Source organism: Halichoerus grypus, chromosome 11 (genome assembly GCF_964656455.1).
Source record: "Halichoerus grypus chromosome 11, mHalGry1.hap1.1, whole genome shotgun sequence".
NCBI classification, from domain to species: Eukaryota; Metazoa; Chordata; class Mammalia; order Carnivora; family Phocidae; genus Halichoerus; species Halichoerus grypus.
In genome coordinates this window covers 24,250,593-24,272,104 of record NC_135722.1, presented here as the reverse complement: position 1 = coordinate 24,272,104, position 21,512 = coordinate 24,250,593, and the positions used below count along the sequence as shown (strand labels likewise).

Genomic DNA, 21,512 nt, shown 5'->3' with positions numbered 1-21,512 from the left:
CAGAAGCCCCTAAGGGGACCACTGGCCTGGTCCCTAAGGTGCTGAAATAATATGTGGCATTTAACACCTGCCCTTATCATCCCTGGCAGACACCACCTGAAGCCCCTTAAGCAGAATGGTGTGGCCCATCAGGTGTTCCTTATGTTAACCTCCTTCTAGAAAAGTCCAATTAATGAGCCTCACTCCCAACCCCAGATCCTCAAGGAATGAGGAGATCAGCCACTGAGGGCCAGCTTTTGTGAGGAGAATTGAGAAGGGGACCTGTTTTACTGGATCCTTCCAAGGCAGAGTGCCATATGTTGCCCCTCCTGGAGGACAGAGAGCCATCTGAGGAGCCAACTGGAATGTGGAAACCTCCATTAATCCATCCAGAAAATACTTATTGAAAACCTGTGCCCTCGAAGATTAGAGATTTCCATCACTGCCAACCTGCTTACCGGGCAGAAAGGAAAGAACTAAGTGGACAATGTCCCTAGAAATCCCAGAGGTGAGTGGGCCACACCGCTTCCCTAGAGAGGAAAAAGAGAGGTATTTGCCAGGAGAGAGGAGATATACTGGAGACAGGGAGAAGTTCTTTCAACATTTATTCATGCAACAAATATCTATCAAGCTCCTATGGTGTGTACTGCACCATCAAACATCTCAGCATGATGACATTTCGGCTGTTCCTGGCACTAAGATGCAGCAGTGAACAGTTCTCACAGAACAGGACTCTCTTGTGTTGTTTATCGAGAGTTACAATAAAACTGGGTCTGTACTTTGTACTATGACATAAATTAAATATTTGTGAGGACCCCCAAGCTCCATAAGAAGAAATGGCTTATCTTCCACACCAGGGAGAAAATTGGTTTATTTGTTATGGGGTGGTAGTTGTTTTCTGAGAACATAAGTGAAAGGAGCTGATGAACATACACCCCAATCTGGAGTATAAATTCCTTGAAGATTGGATCTGTGCCTTTTATTTCTTCCCTTTCCTCCTGTAGAACCCAGTCACTGGGTGAATAGAAAGACTTGGTGAAGATTTGTGGGTGGATAGATTGCTATCAGTATTTTGCTTTGTTGGTATTAACCTTGGGTCAAAATTACCTAAGCCCACCCTCCCCCCCATTGTAGGGCAGTGAATGACAAATATATAATTGGCTATAGTTTTCCCATGGAATCGCCAAGAGGTCAAAAAAAAAAGGGGGGGGCTCAGTGTACATTTCCTGCTTTTTTTTTTTAAAGATATATCCATTTATTTGAGAGAGAGACAGAGAGAGCACGAATGCATGAGTGCAGGAGCACATGCAGGGGAGGGGCACAGAGAGAGGGAGAGAGAGAAACTCAAGCAGACTCTGTGCCAAGCAGGGAGCCCAACGGCAGGGCTCGATCTCACGACCCTGAGATTGGACCTGAGCCAAAACCAAAAGTTAGACACTTTCACCAACCGTACCACCCAGGCACCCACATTACCTGCTTTTAAGAATAAACTGCTGATGGTTAGCCTGTGGTCACTAGGATCCAGGGCCCTCAGTCCTCTTACTGTGTTTCCTTATAACCCCAAACTCCCTAATTCTGACCCAAGCCCCTTACCTTAGCTGGATGATGAACCCAGGCTTGGCATGAATGGTCCATTCGCAATGAGCATTTAGAGGGTAGCTCTCCAACAAAATCTGACCCTTGGAGGCTCGCAGAACCTGGCCACATCCTGGGAAGAGAAGATTGGGGCATGGAAATGGGAGTCAAAAGGAAAGAGACGGTAGAAGGTCTCAAAGAGCCTTTGAACTCACCCCACACCCCTGAGAACAGAGTGGAGAAGGAAATTACTTTCTCAAGCACCTGGCAATATGCTAGGCAATTTGCATAGGTTAATTCACTTAATCCTCCCAACAGCTTGAAAAAAAAGGGAAGTAATATCATTCCAGTTTTCCAGCTGGGAAAATGCATAACAAGAGAGTTAAAGAAATAGCTTGTCTAGCCACTAAGTGACAACGGAGCAGAGATTCAAACCTGTGTCTGAATTGAAAGTCCAAGCCACTCTATCATCCTGCCTCTCCAAGACTGCCATATGCCAACCTGCTGACTCCGCCCTAAAAGGCTTTGGAAGTAGACACTGCGGTCTTTGTCTGAAGCCTCAACCTGCATAAGAGCCCTGGTCTGTGTGCCCTAAAGGTCCTCTACCCCACAAATATGACCCCAAAGCAACTCTTTCCTGACCCCTTTCCATCCAGTTAGAAAATTTGTGTCAATTTGTTCTATATGTAATTATGTAATAAATGTGTCCCTGACGCATGACACCAAAAAGGGAAATGATCTCCAACCATTTGGACTGGATTACTGGTTTTCTGGGTTTTTTTCCCCTAGCTCCCAACCCCTTTTTTCCAAACAAATTCTTTTGAATGCCACCAATCAAAAAAACATGCACCCAAGAAGTTCTCCTGCTTGAGGTGTGGGGGTCCAAAGCCCTCTTCCCTTGCTATCACCTTGGTTTCCCCGAGTTACCTCCAAAGAATCGTCAAGAAAACCACTGGACTGAGTCATCATTAACTTACATCATATTTCCTAGTGTTAAGATAAGCACAGGTGTGTAAGATCCATCCTAGTTTTACAAAAGGGTTTGGGGGGAAATGTCTCAAATTGGTTTTATAGAAAAAAAATTATCTGGGTCATATAAATAAATGATATCTCCTACCAGAACTGCCAAACTATAATCCTTTGGCTGAATGTGGCTCACTGCCTGTTGTTGTGCATAAAGTTTTATTGGAACAGAGCCATGCCCATTCTTAATGCCTTTTCTATGGTTGCTTTCCAGCTACAGAGGCAGAGTTGAACGGTTCTGACAGGAGACAGCAGGGCCCACGAAAATATTTACTATCTGCTCCTCCACAGAAAAAGCTTACAGAAATCCAGTTTGACCTCATAAAGTTTAGATACGCAGTTATAGTCAGTAACCCCCCAAAAGTATAAATTCTCATTGTTTAAAAGAAAAGTATTAACATCAGTTGCTACTGCCCCATAGCCGGATGATGGTGGTGATCTTTCTACAACGTTAGGAAAAGAGCTCAAACTCCGCTTTTGACAAGCTGTGAGGTCTGAGGCTTGTTACTTTTGTGGAAACCACTGGTGGGTTGGTTGCGCAAGTCCTGTCTTCATTTGGATTTTTATTGCTGCTGTCCTGGTCTGCCAATGGGAAGCACCATCCACCACTTTCCACCGGGGTTTCTTGTCTTGCTTGGCCTCGCTCTGCCATCCCTCTCTGCAATCCATTTCCCCAGTATTTAATTCTCCACACAGCAGCCAAAGCCACCTCTTAAATAAATAAATCAGATCACATTACTCTCTCGATTCAACCCTCCAAAGGCTTCCCACTATGCAAACACCTTCCTATAACGTCCATGGCTCTGCCTCACTGAGGGCCCAGGCCCACGCCCGCTCATCTGCCTCCTCACACAGCCCCAGCCACACCGGCCTCCTTTCCGTTCCCAACTCAGGGCCTTACCCTTGCTGTTCCCTTAGGCTGGAAGGTTTGACTTCTTCCACATCTCCTTTCTTTGGGAATTAAGTTCAACTGCCCTTTCTTCAAAGAGGCCTCCCTTGACCACCCAGCTACAGTGGACCTCTGTGTCTCTATAGTAACTGTCCTTACTCTATTTTTTCTTTTCTCCATAACACGTATCACTAATTGAAATTATCTAACTTATTTTCTTACTCTCTTTAGAGGAGCTGGGACCTTTTCTAGCTTGTACACCAAAATGGAACCTGGCATGTAGCAGGTGCTCAGTAAATAGCTGTTGAATGAACGAATGATGATATTATCAGCCAGGCCAGGCACTGGCTGAAAGATTTACAAACGTCCTCTCATTTAATGCTCATGAGAAAACTAGGAGAACAACGTTCATCTCCCCATTTCCCAGAGATGGAACACTAAGGATGTAAGAATTTAGTGACTTCCTCAAGGCCAGATGGCCAGGAGGTCAAGACTGTAAATGACTGTTTTAGCTGTAAAGCACTGGTTAAGAATGGAGACTTCAGGGGTGCCTGGGTGGCTCAGTCGTTAAGCGTCCTGCCTTCGGCTCAGGTCATGATCCCAGGGTCCTGGGATCGAGCCCCACATCAGGCTCCCTGTTCAGCAGAAGCCTGCTTCTCCCTCTCCCACTCCCCCTGCTTGTGTTCTCTCTCACACTGTGTCTCTCTCTGTCAAATAAATAAATAAAATCTTAAAAAAAAAAAAAAAAAAAAAAAGGAATGGAGACTTCAGAGCCCCACTGCCCTTGGTTTGAGACTCAGCTTTATCTTCACCGGCTGTGTGCTTTGGGCAAGTTACTTCCTCTCTCGGAACCACAGGAAACCTGAGTCAAATGGGAATAAAGCTGACACCTACTTCATATGATTTTGTGAGGCCTGAATCAGATTATGGGTGGAAAGCCCTTAGCAGAGACATCAGTAAATGTTAACTCTTGCTGGTTGAAGGCAGAGCAGGGATTTGAACTTGGATCCGTCCAGTACCAATGCTGGGTCTTGGCTGGTACACTCAACTGTCTTGGGGGCTTACTGATCCAGCCCTGTCCCATACCATTTTGAAGCAGCAGGATTCTTCCACCCCACCGGAGAGATACATTGAATCTCCCCGCCTTCCCCCTCCCGGTCCCATTTTCTGAAGTGCACGTTCCTTCTTCCTGCACACCTCACACGCCATCGCCCTCATCCGCCCATCTGCTGGCTACGGAAGTGATCTTTGGGTGTGAGAGACAAAAAAAGAAATCTTCCTGCACAGCCTCCACCCTTTGGGGACTGGCAGCTTCCCAGCCTGCAAGGTGTTAAATCCCAGCTCCCACTGCAAACCTCCTGCAGGGACCCCAAGTTAGAACCAGCAGCAAATGCTGCCAGTCTGCTTCCCTGCAAATGGAAACTGGTCTCAGACAGTAGGGAAACTGGACCTCTCCTCATGTCCTGGGGGAGCTGGTGCCCATCCCTGTCAGGTCCCCTTGGCAGGACCATTCAGGCTTTAGCCAGACCCAGGATCTCATGCGGCCTCTGGAGAGGTTAGGGCCACCATTCCCATCCAGGTGCTGGTCCCTGGCCATGTGAGATGCTAGACCCCTTGTTCCGGGGCTGTCCTTCAGAAGTAGCCAGGATTCCAAATCACATGCCACAGCTCAGTTCTTCACGATGTTTTCCTTCTCACTCTAGGTGGGGAAGGGAAGAATTGGCCCCAAGATGGTGGACAAGTTCCAACCAACCAGACACAAAGAGGCCACTTCTCAGAAATGTGCTCGGGGGAAGGGTATAAGGCACCAGGAAGAGAAGGAAGGAGCCCTACTCCCTTCCCACGTCAAGGGGCTCCTTCAGCTCCCTGTCCACTCTTGTCTCTTCTCGGGGAGCTGGCGGGTCCGGGTGCAGGGCAGACTAAGTGCACCTCTCTGTCTAGGACAGAACAGTGAACACAGCTGAGTGTCCCCGCCAAGGAAGTACTGGTGGCCAACCAAGCAGGTGGTCCTGAGTCTGAAAGACCAGAGCAGGCAATGGGCCCAGAAACGTGCTCAGATTCCCTGACAATGTCTTGCTGCGGGGGAAGTGGGGCGTGTGTGTGTATATGTGTGTAGGGGGTTTTGCCAGGGAAGCCAGACTCTCCCCTGGGCTCTCAAATCCTGGACTCATCTCCAGCCCTACCACCCCCCGACCCTTCTCTGTTACTACAAGCCAACATAGGAGAGGCAGCTAGACAGACCCTGCTTCTGCAGAGCCGAAGGGAAATCTCCATTAATTTCTAAACTGGCAAGAGAGCTGGAAGGTTCCCAACAAAAATGAACACCCCAGCATTCAGACAAAAGTCTCGCTATCTCCAGCATGGGGGATGGGGAGGGAAGAGCAAGAGACAGACACAACACACTTTAGAGACGTGGTTGGGTTTTGTTTTTTTTTTAAACTTTCCTCTTAGGGGTGGTGAGGGGGAAGGACTAAAGAAAGCAAGCATTCAGACATAGAGACATTTGCATTTCCTTCCCTCCTTCAGAGATGACTTGGAAGCAGGACTCACAATGATTAAGGGGCAGTTCGTGAAGCCAGGCTGGGTCCACACTGCCATTCAGCCTTTTACTAGCTGTGTGACCCCAGACAAGTTCTCCAGATTCTCTAGACCCAGGCTTCCTCACTGGAAATGAGAATAATACTAGTACCTTCCACCATGTTGCTGTTTTCTTTTTTCTTGTAAGGATTAAATGAGATAGATATTTATGTAAAGCAATTAGCACAGTACCAGATACATAAAATGCTCAATAAATGGTAACTAATGGTGTTATTTCTCTTGAGTCTTGTCTGGATCTGAGACACTATTTTGGTACAAGACTCATGGCGGACATCCCATGTTCTGACCCACTGCTCCACGGCTCCTAGGAGCCTCCTTACAGCACTGGCTACAGCCCTAAACCCATCAGACACTGGAGCCCGCACACGGATGTCAGAACAAAGACCTCGATGAGGACATGGGGATGACCCACATCCCAGGCCAGGAGCTAGAAGGGAGTTCACACCTTCCACGTGACTTGGTTCATCCTACCATGCCCTGCTAGGCCCCTAAACAGGGACTCGGAATGTGGACCGCAAGTGCCTCCCACATGGAGAGATGATTTAGGACAGAGGATGAGAGATGGGGCTCTGGGGCCTGGCTTCTGAAATGGCATCTTCCCTTTGCTACTTACAAGCTGCAGGACAGAAGGTAAGTTACTTAACCCTTCTGTGCCTCAGTGTTCTCACCTATAAAACGGCTCTGATGAGGATCAATGACAGTATGTGAAGGCACTTAGAACAATGCCTGGTTCATAATAAGTGCTAAGAGATGGCTTTTATCAGGGGCTCAGGTCTTAACCTGGAACAGTCACATGTCCAGGAATAATTCCATGGCTCACCCTATGATATGGCCTATAATCCCAATTAATTTGATACTTGACAGTGATTGTTTTTTTAATTGTTTGCCTCCCCCATGATGTGAGAGCAGGGACCTTGTCTGTCTTATTCATCCCTTTACAGGCATGGAGCAGGTGTTCAGTTAATTGTTAACTGAATGACTATGCCAGATAAAATCAAACACCTCCCTGCTCAGTCAAACCATTTTTAAAGCCCCTCCTCTTTGTCTCAAGTGGTCTGTCCACTCAGGTGAAATAACTGGCCAGCAAGAAACAGCATCTACCACTTTGCTGCCGAAAATCTGTCCTCCCCAAAGTCATCAGAATCTTCGCAAAAACAGCAGAGAGATAATGGAGCCAATGCAACTCAAAAGGGGCTTGGGTAGCACCGAGAATTCTGATTTCTTCATAAAAAAGGATTTCAGTCCTTTTTCCCTGAGCTTCAGTTTGGTTGATTTCTATTAAATCTGTGTTTAAGTTCCCTGATCCTTTCTTCCATTGTGACCAATAGGCTGCGAATCCCCTCCAATGAATATCTTAAGATCTCAGATAGTATAGTTTTCAGTTCTGGAATTTCCATTTGGTTCTTTTTAATACTTTCCAAATCTATCCTGAAATTTCTCATCTCTTCTTCCATTATACCTTTTCCTATAGAACCTTTAGTATATTTATTTTAGTTATTTTATTTTTTATTTTATTTTTTTAAGTAAGCTCTACGCCCAACATGGGGCTCAAACTCATGATCCTAAGATCAAGGGTTACATGCTGTACCAACTGAGCCAGCCAGGTGCCCTATTTTAAAGTTTTTTTAAAAATTCCTTGTCTGAAAATTCCAATATTTGATCATGCATGGTCTATCTCTTCTGATTGATTTTTTCTCTTGACTGGAGGTTATATTCTCTTGCTTCTTCACAACAGAAAATATATATTTTTCTTTTGATTGGTAATATCCTTTCCTCTATTAGGCAGGGAGGATGAGGACTGATCATTTAGATCCAATCAGAAATTAACCTAGTATGAAGCAAGACCGAAGTTGATTCTTCTAGAGGGGTCTTGAAATTCAAGTATCAGAAACCTAACAAAATCCATCTTTGATTTTCAACAATCTCCGAAATCCCCACCCAACTTCCTATACCTCCATAATTGTAAGACTGGGAAACTGTGAGTTTTAGAGGCTTTGAAATCACCAAGTTTTTGAAGCTGCAAAATGACAACATCCCACGATCTTCTGCTTTCCAGTCTTGCCCTAGTCTCTGCTTGCTCAGCACAAATTTATTGAAGAGAATACTTGGTAGAAAGGAATGTCTTTACTCTGGGGTCTCCTTTAGATGCAAGTTCAGCCACCCACCCACAGATTATCACAAGCCTGGCTAGCCCTGCCTCCTTCTCTGGTTGATCCTGCCCTTCACTGCCCTGCCCTCAGCCTCATAGCTGGCCCCTGGTATGAAGCATCCTGGATCACTACACAGGAAGAACTTAATCCTCTGGAGTTTAGATTTTTTTAGATTTTGTGTTCACAGATACTTGATGGTTTAAAGAAAACTGAATTTTCCTTGGTTTATCAAGTGATTTCTTGCTGTTTGAGCAGCTAGGAAGGTCTTTTTCATGTTCTCCTACACCTTAGCCAGGAACTGAGCAATGATTAAGGAGTTCTTTGACAACGTTAAATCCTCTGCAAAGGCTCAGACATGAATTCCCTGCAGTCAGAGCTTCAGCTATATATATATATATATATATATATATATATATATATATATATATATATACGTATATATATAATGTATATAATTTTCATATAATTTTATATGAAATGTAAAATGTTATTTACCATACAATCCTTGTTCTAGGAAGATTACCTCCCCATGTCCAGTATATACTGTCTTGTCCCTAGGGAATTCTACTTTATTATTTTTCCTCTCTGGCCCTACATTGATTTTCTTCTCAAACAAGAAAAAGAAAAGGAAGAGCTCACTTCATGGCTCTGAGTTAGGAGTAATAAGAATAGTGGCCACCATTTATTGAGCATTTACTATGAACCAGGCTCCATATTAAGGGATTTACAGACCGTGCTTCTTTTAACCCTCACAAAGATCCACAGAGGACCACCATTATTATCCCATTCTGTAAATGAGGAAACTGAGATTTATAAAGATTGAGTAACTTTGCCCAAAGTCACAGAGGGAATAAGAGATTCAAATCCAGATCCTACTGGTTCCAAACCCAGCGGTTAACCATCATATAATACAGTCCCCAATTTGGATCCACATGGGCCTCGTTCCTTTCCTGGAAGTGTCAGGACACATAAGTCCAGGACAAGATGAGCCAGTTTTCAGTGACTCCTCCCAGATGATTCTATGGTTCCCTAGGAAGACAGCTCCATACATCAGTAACACACAGCTTTGTGGGCCTTTCGCTCTATCTCTCTCTCTTTAAAATTTGCTCTTGATCATTCCCCATTATGGCTCAAGGACCAGCCTACACAAATCACCATCCTCTCTGATATTCTAGCCCCACATTTTTAGGTATGGCTCATGGCCAGCCCCTCTGCTCTATCCAAAATATGGCTAAGAAGATAAAATGTATTAAGGGTCTATAATTTCTCCCCATAAATCCTCTCTCATCTGGGTTGACTTGCTAACCTTCCAACCCCTAAATTCTCCATAGTCTCTAAGTCTGGGTCACTGCAATGTGAGCTGGAAGTGTGGCATCCTGGGTATCTCTTAGGCCCTCTCATTGCTCATCTCATTTTGGTGGCTAAAACACAGCCTGAGGGCCACGTTGAATAAGCTCCACTCTGAAGCTCAGTGGACTGGTTCCACTTAAGACATCAACTTTCCATTTACGAAGCTTTGGGAGGAAGCCTGATTTTGACTTTAAATATCAGCGCCTCTCATAGCCAGCATCTAGATCCCAGTTCCTAAATACTATTCCGCACAAAAGGAACCAGGATTCATAGAGAAATGGCTGGTTCTAGGACCTGGACACAATCAAGGTGAACTTGAAACATTTTGGGGGAAGGGGAGCAATTGGGAAAGAGGGAAAGCAAGCAATTGCCTAAAGAATGATGCTGTAGAGCTGGCTTGAAGGGTAATTCTGGGACCATTTGAGCATCAAAAAGAAAAATGATGATAACATTACAAAATGTAGAAAAAAAATTTAAATTCATGAGTTCATAGTGCCATAAAAGAGAGAGAAAGTCAGATTTGAGAAAATAATTATTGGTGGATCCAGGTGAAGCGCCTATGAATGTACTATTCTTTCAAATCTTTGTAAATATAACATTTCTCAAAATAAAAAGTTGGGGGAAGGAAGAAAGAATCAGCTCCTTTCCGAAGCCTGGATATTCTGAACTTACTAAACCAATCTTCCTTGGGCAAGAGGACGTGAATAAAGTCCTCTCCTGGGCTCAGTGACCTCCGGCCCTTCTCCTCTTATCTTGGGTAATACAACCTGCCAATGGTTAAAAATGAATCAATCACACAAGGGGTTCTAAGACTGTCGTAAGTTAGGCTAATGCTAATTATCACAAAGATTTGTCAAGGACAGTGAGCAAATACAGGGGCTCTAACATTTGCTCAGTACTGAAAGCTCTATAATTAAATATAAAATAGTATGATCCTCTCTGGCATTTGCCTGTCGCTTCTGCTTCCCAGGTTCTATATGGCACCCAAGAAAAAATGCCAGGGCTCGACAGATGCTACTCAGCAGGAAGCCGTCCTTCAGGATTAAACAGCCAGAAAGGATCACTTGAGTGCCATCTACCGGCTAAATGCTTGCACTGCCTCAGCCGGGAACAGGCCGCCAAGTGTTCAGCGTCCTATTAACAGAGGCAGGCGGCACAGGGTGCAGCCTCAGGCAGGCATTCAACAAACGGGGAAATGAATTACTTCCTCCTTTGATTTCCCCTCACGTTTATTCAATTCCAATATGAGGTGCAGGTGATCAGAACCTAATCCCATCATACTGATGTCTTCGTATGGTCCAGCCCTGTTTCCATAGATGGACTGTAAACTCGGTGAGGGCTCATTGTTCTCCCTGATGACCAACCCATAACAAATGCTCCATAAATGCTTATGGCTGGGATCAAATAACACACAGTGTGTGCAAAGAGGCTTTCAGAACAAGCATAGTGAAACTGAACAAGCGTAACCGAACCAACGCTGAATGAGAGAGGAATCTGACCATTATTCTGTTTGTTTCATAGCACTGACCACATTCCAATTTTTTTTTTTTTTTTTTTTTTTTGGTCTCTCCTCTCTAAATTGCAAGCTCCAGAATTGCAGGGACCACGTCTGTCTTGCCCATCATTGTACGTCCAGCACCTAGGAGCATCATTCAAGAAATATGTTTTGAATGGATGGGTAGAAAAAGGAATAATGCTCTCTGTTCTCTTTCCTAGGGACGATGACCAGTTGCCTTGAGCCAGTTCTGCTATCCTCAAGAAAACCTTGATTCTAGACATGGACACCATCACTATCCAACCAGTCAGACTCCATATACAGCCAACTTTTACCCGGAGGCCAAACCCAAGACTCAACCAATGGGTGTTACTGGGAAAGGCACATGTACAAGATTTCCCTGGGCGACTGCTATCCTGTCTTGTTACTACTTGCTTTAGCACTCTCCTACAGGCGATTATTCTTCCCTTTCTCTGCCCTGTCCCCCTCCTCCTTGGGATGGGGTATACTTCCCTACTTGACTGATCTGGGGCTTGGCCAGTTCGTCGATATGATGTGAGCAGAGGCCTTAAATGTGCCTGTGTGTTTGGCTTGGCCCCTAGTGTTTTTTCAACCCACCCTGAGAAGAATATGTCCCAAGGAGCTGCTCTTCTTTGGGCTAAGCCCTGAAGCTGGAGTGCAACGCAGGCCAACCCAGCTGAAATCAGCTGAACCCCAACCAACCCACAGACCCATGATAAAGGAAAATAAACATTTGTCCTTTTGAGATGGGTTTGTTACACAGAAGAAAAACGACTGGTATAGATGAGCACATTATCACCCCTACTCCCAAAAGCTTTCACTTGGAAATTCTGTCCTATGACCATAACACTCCTCCTGCCTCCGTGTTCAACTACTTTATTACCACTCCGCCTACTTTTCCATCCCACTGACACCGCTAGTCCTCTCCCTTCTCCAGGCTCTTTCTGGTTTCATGTCCTCCCCAATCGGGACAACCCTGTCTCAGCCAACTCTGGGATCCACCAAATGACTGGTTTTATTCACCTCTGCTCCCATGCTGCTAGAGAGCACTGCCCCACTGGCCAGGCGGCATCACCTCTACAGGAAATCCAGCCTCCACTGGGTCCTCAGTCTTGCTTGGACAAGCTTTAATTTATCATGAGCTGGTGCTTCTCCTTGGTCCTCCCATGGCCGTCCCAAATCTCTGGTATTCTCAAGTGGCAGCCATACGTCCACTCTTGCTCTCAGCAGAGATTTCGCTTCCCACTGGGGGCCCCACCAGCGGAGGTAGGATGCTACCGTGGTTAAGAACAAGCCGTCTCGAATCACAGACACTTTGGCATCTTCCTGTTTTACCCACAGATGAGCAAAGGCACAGCTCCGCCATCAGCCCCTTCCGCAACCTCTCCTGTCCCTGCCTCCCCAGGATTAGCTGTTCTCTGGTCTCTAGTCTGGAGCACTCAGCCATACCCTAGTTCCCAGCCTTTCCATGGCTTCTCAGTGCACTTAGAATAACACCTGAACGCTTTACCGACTTTCCCTGCTTCTAAGGTCACGGGTGAGCCGACGCCAGCAGATGGCTCCACCCCCTACCACAACCCCGTTCACTCAGACCGAAAAAGAGCCACCTCCCACATCCAAAGGGGAGAAAACCCCAAAGTTATCTCCTATACCACAAAGGTCAATGTGAAATCTAAAACTGTGCATTATATCTCTAATTATGTCTTTCTTAAACTTTCACTGAAAGTAGTTTTATTTCTGGACCACCCACCAGCTTGGCAATTAAGGAGCATATAGAATAATAATGACATATTTATTGCATTAGTTGAGCTTTTACTATGTGCCAGACAAAGCATTAAGTGCTTCACAGGCATTACCTTACCAAATTCTTGAAACAACCCTATGAGGCAGCATTATTCCCACTGTAAAGAAAAGGAAACGAAGCTGAGCAAGGTTAAATGACTTGGCCAAGCGCACAATGCTAGTGACTGGCAAAAGTATAAAACCCAGGTGTGTCGGGGCGCCTGGGTGGCTCAGTCGTTAAGCGTCTGCCTTGGGCTCAGGTCATGATCCTGGAGTCCTGGGATCGAGTCCCATATCGGGCTCCCTGCTTTGCGGGGAGTCTGCTTCTCCCTCTTCCTGCTTCTCCCTCTGCCTGCCGCTCCCCCTGCTTGTGTTCCCTCTCTCGCTGTGTCTCTCTCTCTGTCAAATAAATAAATAAAATCTTTAAAAAAAAAACAAAAAACCCAGGTGTGCAGCATTCCAGAGCTTGGACTCTTGATCCTTATGCTATACCATCTCCCGGAGCAGCTGCCAAAGGAAGACCAGGGTTAAATCCCACAGCTAACCTACCTAGAAGATCATCTACCAACTACTAAATTAAGTTTTCTAGAACCCGCCGAAAATGACTTTGAAGTTTTAGAGCTGCAACCAAGACCAACACTTTAAAAAATTATCTGTATTCTGGATAATTTAACTCCCAGGTTCATCCGAAAATACCAATACACCCCTTCTCCTCCAGGTAGAGCTCAGGTCCTTGGCTGCAGACCACACAGCTCATCCTTTGCCTGAAACTCTCGAAACTCATGGCATTTTGCTACAGGTTGGATCAGGCAAAGAATACCAATAGTACTCCATCTTCCATCTCTGCAAACTGGAAATATCATTCATAAGAGGGAATTTGCTCAGACTGTCAGCTCATCCTGGTTGCTTCTGATTCAAACAGGGAGCATGTAACATAGGTTTAACAAAATAACAGTTTGTACATTGCTCCAAATCCAGACTCTCAGAGGGATACTCACCGTTGGGGCACTGCGGAGGGGAGTTTGAAACTGAGAGGTTAGATTTCCACTCTATATTCAGAGGATTACTGAAACTCAGAGGGGAACCCTAATAAAGATTAAGTAATTCTTAGAGAAGAAGTCGAACCCAGAAAGAATCCCTTTCCTGGGATAAGTGGCATGCTGACAATTTGATGTGGGTTCCAGGAATTGAACTCAGGAGTCCAGAAATTTACCAATAGAAATTCAGATTGAAAACACACTCCAGGACTTAGCATATTTAAAGCCTTATTCACTGCTTGCTGACCACTGTTAACACACAACTGCTTCTGGAATGGACACGAGGCATGCTGTGTGCAGAATGTCTTGGCTGCAATTAGGAGAAAGGAGAAGATTTAAGAGCAGACATAAACCTCCTGTCGCCAATTCCAAACAGATGTCCACAATCCACACCCAGCAGATGGAAACACGTCTTTGTTTTTTATAGTCTTACCTAGAAAGCCCTCTGGCCAAAGCTTTCCAGAACTCAGATTCCAACCAGCTAAACCTCAGTCTGTTGCAAGCTGAGCCTTGAAAGCAGCATGCACCAGAGGGGGGAGCTGCCTTGGGGTCTACTTACGCATGCAGTCTCCTCCGTACCAGCCCGCGTGGCACTCTGCGCAGTAGACCCCCTTCACGTAGAAGTCATCCAGCGTGCCCCCCCATGAGCCATTTCGGCAGGTCTTGCAGTTTTCAAAGATGGTACAACCTGAAACATGTCCCAGCACAAGGATGTTAGATTATGCACTTGCAGGTTCTGATGGGCGGCATGTGAGAGCAACTGGACCTTCTCAGGGCCTCACCTCCACCGAGGGCCTCTGCCCCTAGAAAGGTGCCAGAGCCCTTGGGAAAAAATGCTCATTCCTAGGAAAATGCCAGAGTCACCAGAATTCGCAGCGAGGAGTCTAGGAGGATGGTCTGAACCATCTTCCAAGTCAGTGGCTGATGTTCCACATGCTTATCATGGAATATTGAGAAAATTCAGACAAGCAAAGAGCATGAAATTAAAAATACCTAGAGGTCCATCACCTGGGAACAACCACTGGTAACACACTCTGTGTATACAGAAAAACAATTTTTAAAAAATTAGACTTATGCTATATATGTACATTCTGTTTTTGTCACTTACTTTTTCAGGTCCTAATAGAGAGTATCTTCCTGTTCCATCAAATATTCTTCCATGTCTTATACTTCTATAACCAAAGTATGCCATTGGAAACAACCTTAATGCCTAATAATGGGCTTACCCTGGAAAGTGCCGGGCTACCCCCACTAGCAGGCCACACCAGAGAGGGTTGAGTGGTTCCCAGGTAGTGGTCATTTTTATAACATGGTCTCTGGGGTGGGGGGAGGAGACAGTGATGAAAGAGATAATCCAATCCCACTTATCAAAATGGAAAGCTACGTTCTGGCTCTGCCATTGTCCAGCTGTGTTTCCTTAAGCAAACTGCTTAAGGTCTCTGTGCCCCAATGTCATCATCTGTAAAAAAAACGGTTAAAAATTGTACCTGCCTCTTAAGGTTGTCTTAAAAATTAAATTAACATATATAAAGGGCCTGGCACATAGTACATACACCCCAAATATGAACTATGATTCTTATTCTGTGTTCTCATACCTCCACTTGGCTTATCCCTACTATTGCATATGTCATGCTCAATCTTAACTGCCTATTATCTGTTTTCCTATAACAGACTGAAGTCAGGAACTGCATCTTGTTCAACAATATATCCCCAGCACTTAATATAATATCTACAAAATAGCGAGTGTTCAATAAATACTATTTGAGTGAATGAATAAATGGACATATGGATGGATGGATGAACTGCTAATCCGGGCTTCTCAACCTTTTGAAATAACTGGCATTTCCTTGAGCTAATAGCACACTTCTTTGATTTTGGCTGAAATTAGGTTTTCCTTGGCCCGTAGTGTATACATGCAGCATATGACTGTGTGGTTTCTGGAGGACAGAGGCTCATAGTCCTCTCCTTGCACACCACCCTGACGTGGCTTCCCTGTCCCAGTGCTTCTTCCCACCAGAGAAGAGATGCTAACATGATTCATCAGATTCCAGTAAGTCATGTGGCCCACAACTGGGTCCCAGTGGAGTCACTGTGCTTTCTAAAGGCCATCTTCACCCACGTGCCACTTTCCCCTCTTTGGTTCCCTATCCACTGTGTCACTGAAGAGGCAAAGGGACTCAGAGTGTGCACCCAGTGACCCTGCCAACCTTCTCTCTCAGCCCGGTAACTTCAAAGACTTTAGGTCCCAAGCCACAAAAACCAGCCAGGTGATGAAGGTGAACAAGGCTATCACGAAAATACACTCAGGAGCTCACAGCATTGCCACAAAAGCCAGAGGACCGAGTTCAGAGCTATGTAATACACAGGAAACTGGGTCCACAGAGGGCCCCAGGTCTGCTGGAGACCACTGACGTCACTCCTGACATCCCCACCACAGTGCCGCCGGATGTTGGTCTGCCTGCAACCACCGCCACCGGCAGAGATGCTTGGTTGTCTACCATGATGAGCGAAATAACAGAAATTCTAAAACCATGCCGAGATCCCATTTCTCACCCTTGAGGTTGACAAAAATCCACAATGATTGGTGTTGCAAGGCTTTGGAGAAACAGCGCCCTCATACCCAGCTGCTGCGAATGCTAAGTGCAAGGGGGACAAGGCAAAGTTGGCAAGGTGACATACGCACCTCTCTTGGACTCAGCAATCTCTCTCCCAAGGACCTACCCCAAAGAACACTGCAAAAATATGAAATGATGTATGCCTAAGGCAATTCGCTATAGTATTATTTGTAAGAGCAAAAGTCTGGAAACAACCCAAATACTCATATACTATAGCAATCCACACAATGCAGTTATATACAACTGTAAAAATAAATGGGAAAAAAAAAAAGGCTTTATACTGTCAGAGAGTGATCTCCAGCAGATATTGTTAAGAGAAAAAAAGCAAGATAGTTAGCAGTGTTTATTGTAGGCTATCTTTTGTGCAAGAAGGGGAAAGATATATAAATGTATATACAAACGTATATTTGCTTCTGTTGTCATATATAGAAAACAGATGGAAACAATAAATCTATCTACATATCAAGTAGGTGATATAACACCACAGACAAAAGGACAACATCGGTTGGCTTTAAAACATAGAATTTTGACTATACATATTGAGTGGGATATATATAGTCTAAGGTCAATAAAAACCATAATCATCAGTGGTCTTGTTAGTATTAATGGTGCTATTACAAACAAAATCAGCGCTATTGCTATTTTGTGCAATTATATTATGCTGTAAGACAAAGCAATAAGTGATTAGGTTAATATTATTAGGAAACAGGCTGTCCACCATGATGGAAAAGACATACAAATATAAAATCAACAAAGTTAATTAAACAACGCTGGAATATTATTACATTTGAACTTGAGTATCAGCATAGACTCATTTTTTTTAAAAATACCTATTTCCTAGCCCCATCCACTTTAAATAAATAAATAAATAATAGCCCTAGTAAAACGATGACAGTCCAGTAACAAGGAACACGTTAGATGCCCAGAGTGTGGCCTCAGATCAGAATTCCTTAGAGAAATGGCCGATTCCAGGCCTGGGGCAGAAAATACACAAGAAGAGCCTGAAACATCTCGTCACATAGGAAATCAAGGAAGTTTTCAAACACTAGTGTGGTCTTGTCTGAAGAAGACAGGACACAGAGGGGTCTCCAGGGTCCTGAGATGGGGGGGATGCATGCATGAAAATGAATCATGACTGCAATAGATTAAACCACATAAATAAAAGTACCTAAATTCATAATCTCACACACACACACACACACACACATACACACACACTCTTTGATCACCAAAAGGGACTGTTAGGGTATCAGCTCACTATTTTGAAAATTAGAAAAAGAAAAGAAGCCTTTAGACAGCCTTCCCTTTCAGGGTAACCAGCTCTTCACTACTTAGATCCAAAGATCATTCCCAGCACCGCTCAAGGGGGTGATAGCGGGTGCCTCCTGGATGACCTAACAGGAAGCTATTGGGTGCAGTTGAGGCAGGTGATGACTGCCTTCTGTACAATGCAGTAAGAAGCACAAACACCACCTCTGGAGTTCTCTTACTTATCATATCATAAAACCAAAGCCCTGCCCTCACCCCAACGGGGACCACTAAGCTTTTGAAAATATTGAAAATAGTTCAAAGACTTTAATACAACTGCCAAGGACCCCTAGTCGGGAGATCCTGGTTAAGCTCTCAAAATGACCCTATAAAATTTGGAGGTATTCCTCCAGTATGTCCCTACAAAGCACACTCACCATCAGGGAATTGGGGCAGTGGGATTTCTTTTAAATCAAATATACAAAGGCTATATACTGAGGTCACTCCAATTTTCAAATTCAGCATTGCTTGCTCTCTTCTAAGAAAGAAGATGGTTTAAAAGTATCATTTGTTTACTTGAGTCCCATTTGCTTTCCACTTCTATAGCTTCCCGCAAAAGAAAGTTCCTGGCAGTTACATGCGTCATTCTGTGTGTTTGTAAAAAAGGGGAAAGGCAGAAATGAGAGAAATTCCCCCAAATACTCTTTTGACATCCTTTCGGTCTTCAGCCTAAGGGAAGTGTGTTGGAAACTCTCTGTGTCCTCCTTTTGATCCGGCCTAACAGGGAAAGGTAAGACTCCCCTGGGAAAAGTCAGATATGCCAGGCAGCAGGTAGGAAAGCACCTAGAAATTGTTCAATGACTTGCTAATCACGCTGTAAACATCTTCAGTCTGAGGCTCAGTGTCCACACGGGCCTCTAGGCAGATAGGCACTTCAGTGAAAAAGGACAATCACTGTCCCCTAGATGGTGGGGACAGAGAGCAAAGGAATGCACACTGTGGCCTGGGAAGGTCCTGCTTCACCCTCAGATGCTCTCCTATTACTGGGACCACCTCCTCAAAGTCCAACTCTGAGCCAGAGCATCATGCTTGATTTCTGCTCTTCCTTTCCCCATGCAGCCAATCTCAAATTGTTGTCAATTCCACTCTCTTGCATATCTCTGAAATCCTTCCACCTCTCTCCATCCACAGGGCTTCCTCATTCATTAAGGTCCCCGTGATCCCCTCCTGCCTTCTGTCCTGCCCTTCCTCCAATCCTTTCTCCATACTGCAGCCACAGAGAAAATCAGCTCTCATGTCTTTACACAAAGATCTCTGATGTTGCTAAAATAGCTTCAGGAGATGGCCTGAAGTCATCGCACAGCTTGCAAAGCCTTTCAGGGTCTGGCCCTGTTCTCTCCCTGAGATTGTTCTCTTATAATATTTTCTCTTTGTCTCTCTATCACTCTCCACGTTTCTCATCACACACACACACACACACACACACACACACACACACACACACACACACACACACCCCTTCGGCCAGACCAAGGAACTTGCAATTCCCAAAACCCGATGCTTTCTCTCACCACAGGGCCTTAGCACATGCTCTCTTCTATGGCTTGATCTCTCTACCAGATCCCCTCCACCCTGTTCGGTTTGCTGCTTCCATCTTTGGCACACATATCGCCTCCTCCAGGAAGTCTCCACCGCCCCCATCGCCATCCACGCTCCCATGGTACCTCATGCTTCTCTCTCACAGCGCTCACCGCACTGTATTGCAGCAGCCTGCTTACTTCTCCATCTCCCCGGCCAGGCTGCAAGCTTGGGAAATGCAGGGAATGTGTCTTTTATTTAAATCATTGTATTCCCAGTATCTGATATGGTCCATAGGAGCTGCTGAGTCTTTTGTTAAATGAATGAGTGAGTGGATGAATTCACAGCCTTATTAGGGTAATGGTGACAAGGGTCCTAATTCTTCTACTCCCTTTGCCTGAAGTTAGAACAGTCAGGATTATGCCGCTTTTCATATCATGGCGTCGTAGCCTCTGATCCCTGCCTGCCCAAAGGTAAGTGTGCAGCCTCTTCCCGTTCATGACCTCAGAAAACACGAAGGCAGCCTGAGGCCCCCATTCCACACTCACCTGGGTGAATGAGGCAGGAGTCACACTCATTCTCCTCATTCCTGCAACAAGGGATGGTGTAACCCACTACTTCCTTCTTTCCGGGGCAGACGCACTCAATCTGATCGTATTCACAGCACTCCCGACACATGATATTCCACTCGGCTCCAGGGCAGGCTTCATTAATGACTGTGTACTCTGAAATGGGAACGAGCAGCTGAAGACAGAGGTTCTGGTAGGAAGGGGTCAGACCCATAAGTACTCTGTAGCCACAAAGCAACCTTGCCTTACAAATGCATTGCCCTGCCCGAATGGGAGAGAAGGCCATGGGACTTCTTCCTGGGCCGGTGTCTCCAAAGTAGGGTGGCCTAACCTGAAGGGTGTTCAAAACCATCCACTGGGGCACAGATGAAATTCTGTTAAAAATAGTTTCATTTTTATTTTTTAAATTAAAAAAAAAAAACAAGGAAAAGAACTCACGTTTTATCAATATATAATCTAAGTGGATATGCACATAAATAATTTATAAACGAGCATACATTTCTTGAGGGTCTATGTTCATTTCTATTTTTGCTGGAGTATATCAGGCTACTGCTTCCAGTACGTGGGTCATGCCCTGCACAACTCCAAGAGGAACCATCCAACTGAACGACTGTCCAGCACAGCCCAGGCACTGGGGCCACCAAACAAGTTTGGGGAACACTCTCTAGACTAGGCCATTCAAGTTCAAGGCTAATTGCCAAATAGAGACCATGTCATTTCCTCCAAACTTGGCTCCTCAATTTCTCAGCATGCCATTTTTATCGTATCTTCAAAGCTAAAACCAACAGAAAAGACAAAAAGTATCTTAATTAGTATGTTTGGGAGAATTTCAGTGCTTTACCAGGGTGAACTCATTGGCAGAACTTCATTCAGTCCCCAAATACAACTGAGTGTTCTTTCCCATGAGAAAAAAAAAGAAGTATTCCTTTCTGGGTAGGACTTCTGTCTTTCTTTCTTTTTTAAAACATACCTTAAGTAAATGAAAAAGAAAAACCATCTGGTAAAATCTATAAGAGGAATCAGTCGGCGGCTGCCCAGGGGAACCCAGTCCAAGAAACAGACTGAGCTTTGATTTGCTCTTCTTTCTTCCCCACTCTCCATGTCTAAAAGTTTTGCACAAAGACGATGATTGAAGAAGAAATAGGTCAGATATTTGAGGGAGAAAGTGCATCTGCTCTTGTGTGAAGCCTTCCCTTAAAACCCTGGGCAGGGATCCCCCGACATGCTTTGCAGGTCCACAAAAACCCACGGTAGCATCTGCAGTGGCTTCTAGCCTCTCGAATTTCACCGTTTAGCTTTCTATTTTCCTCCTGTAGATTTGGAAGTCTGACACTGAGTTGATCATCCTTAATCTGCCAGGTAGAACCATCTAGAAAAACCATCACCATCTCCTGTCAGCCTCAGGTCATAAGAACATTCTAGCATCAAAGAAAGGAAGCACTTGCAGAATAAGGGACAGTTCCTTAAATGGAATAAATTTAGCTGTATGAAAAATGCTCTTATTTCTTTTCCCACAAACTTTGGCAGACCAGCCAAGATCCTCACACTGGCATTTGGGAATGATTAGGACAGATTATTGTGACACTGTCACTAGTGAAGTTCT

The 21,512-nt window shown here is 44.9% G+C and overlaps 1 protein-coding gene across 3 annotated transcripts in view; it reads right to left on the bottom strand.

Moving 5' to 3' along the window:
• PAMR1 (peptidase domain containing associated with muscle regeneration 1) overlaps positions 1–21,512 on the bottom strand; it is a 110,928-nt gene that overhangs the window by 33,376 nt on the left and 56,040 nt on the right. For all 3 annotated transcript variants that reach the window (XM_078058201.1, XM_036106749.2, XM_036106730.2), the window contains 3 exons: positions 19,889–20,065; positions 14,459–14,587; positions 1,573–1,687 (listed from right to left, as the gene is read on the bottom strand). In XM_078058201.1, the coding sequence (XP_077914327.1) occupies positions 1,573–1,687; positions 14,459–14,587; positions 19,889–20,018 (374 nt within the window). In that variant the 5' untranslated portion in view covers positions 20,019–20,065. The remainder of the gene's footprint in view (positions 1–1,572; positions 1,688–14,458; positions 14,588–19,888; positions 20,066–21,512) is intronic.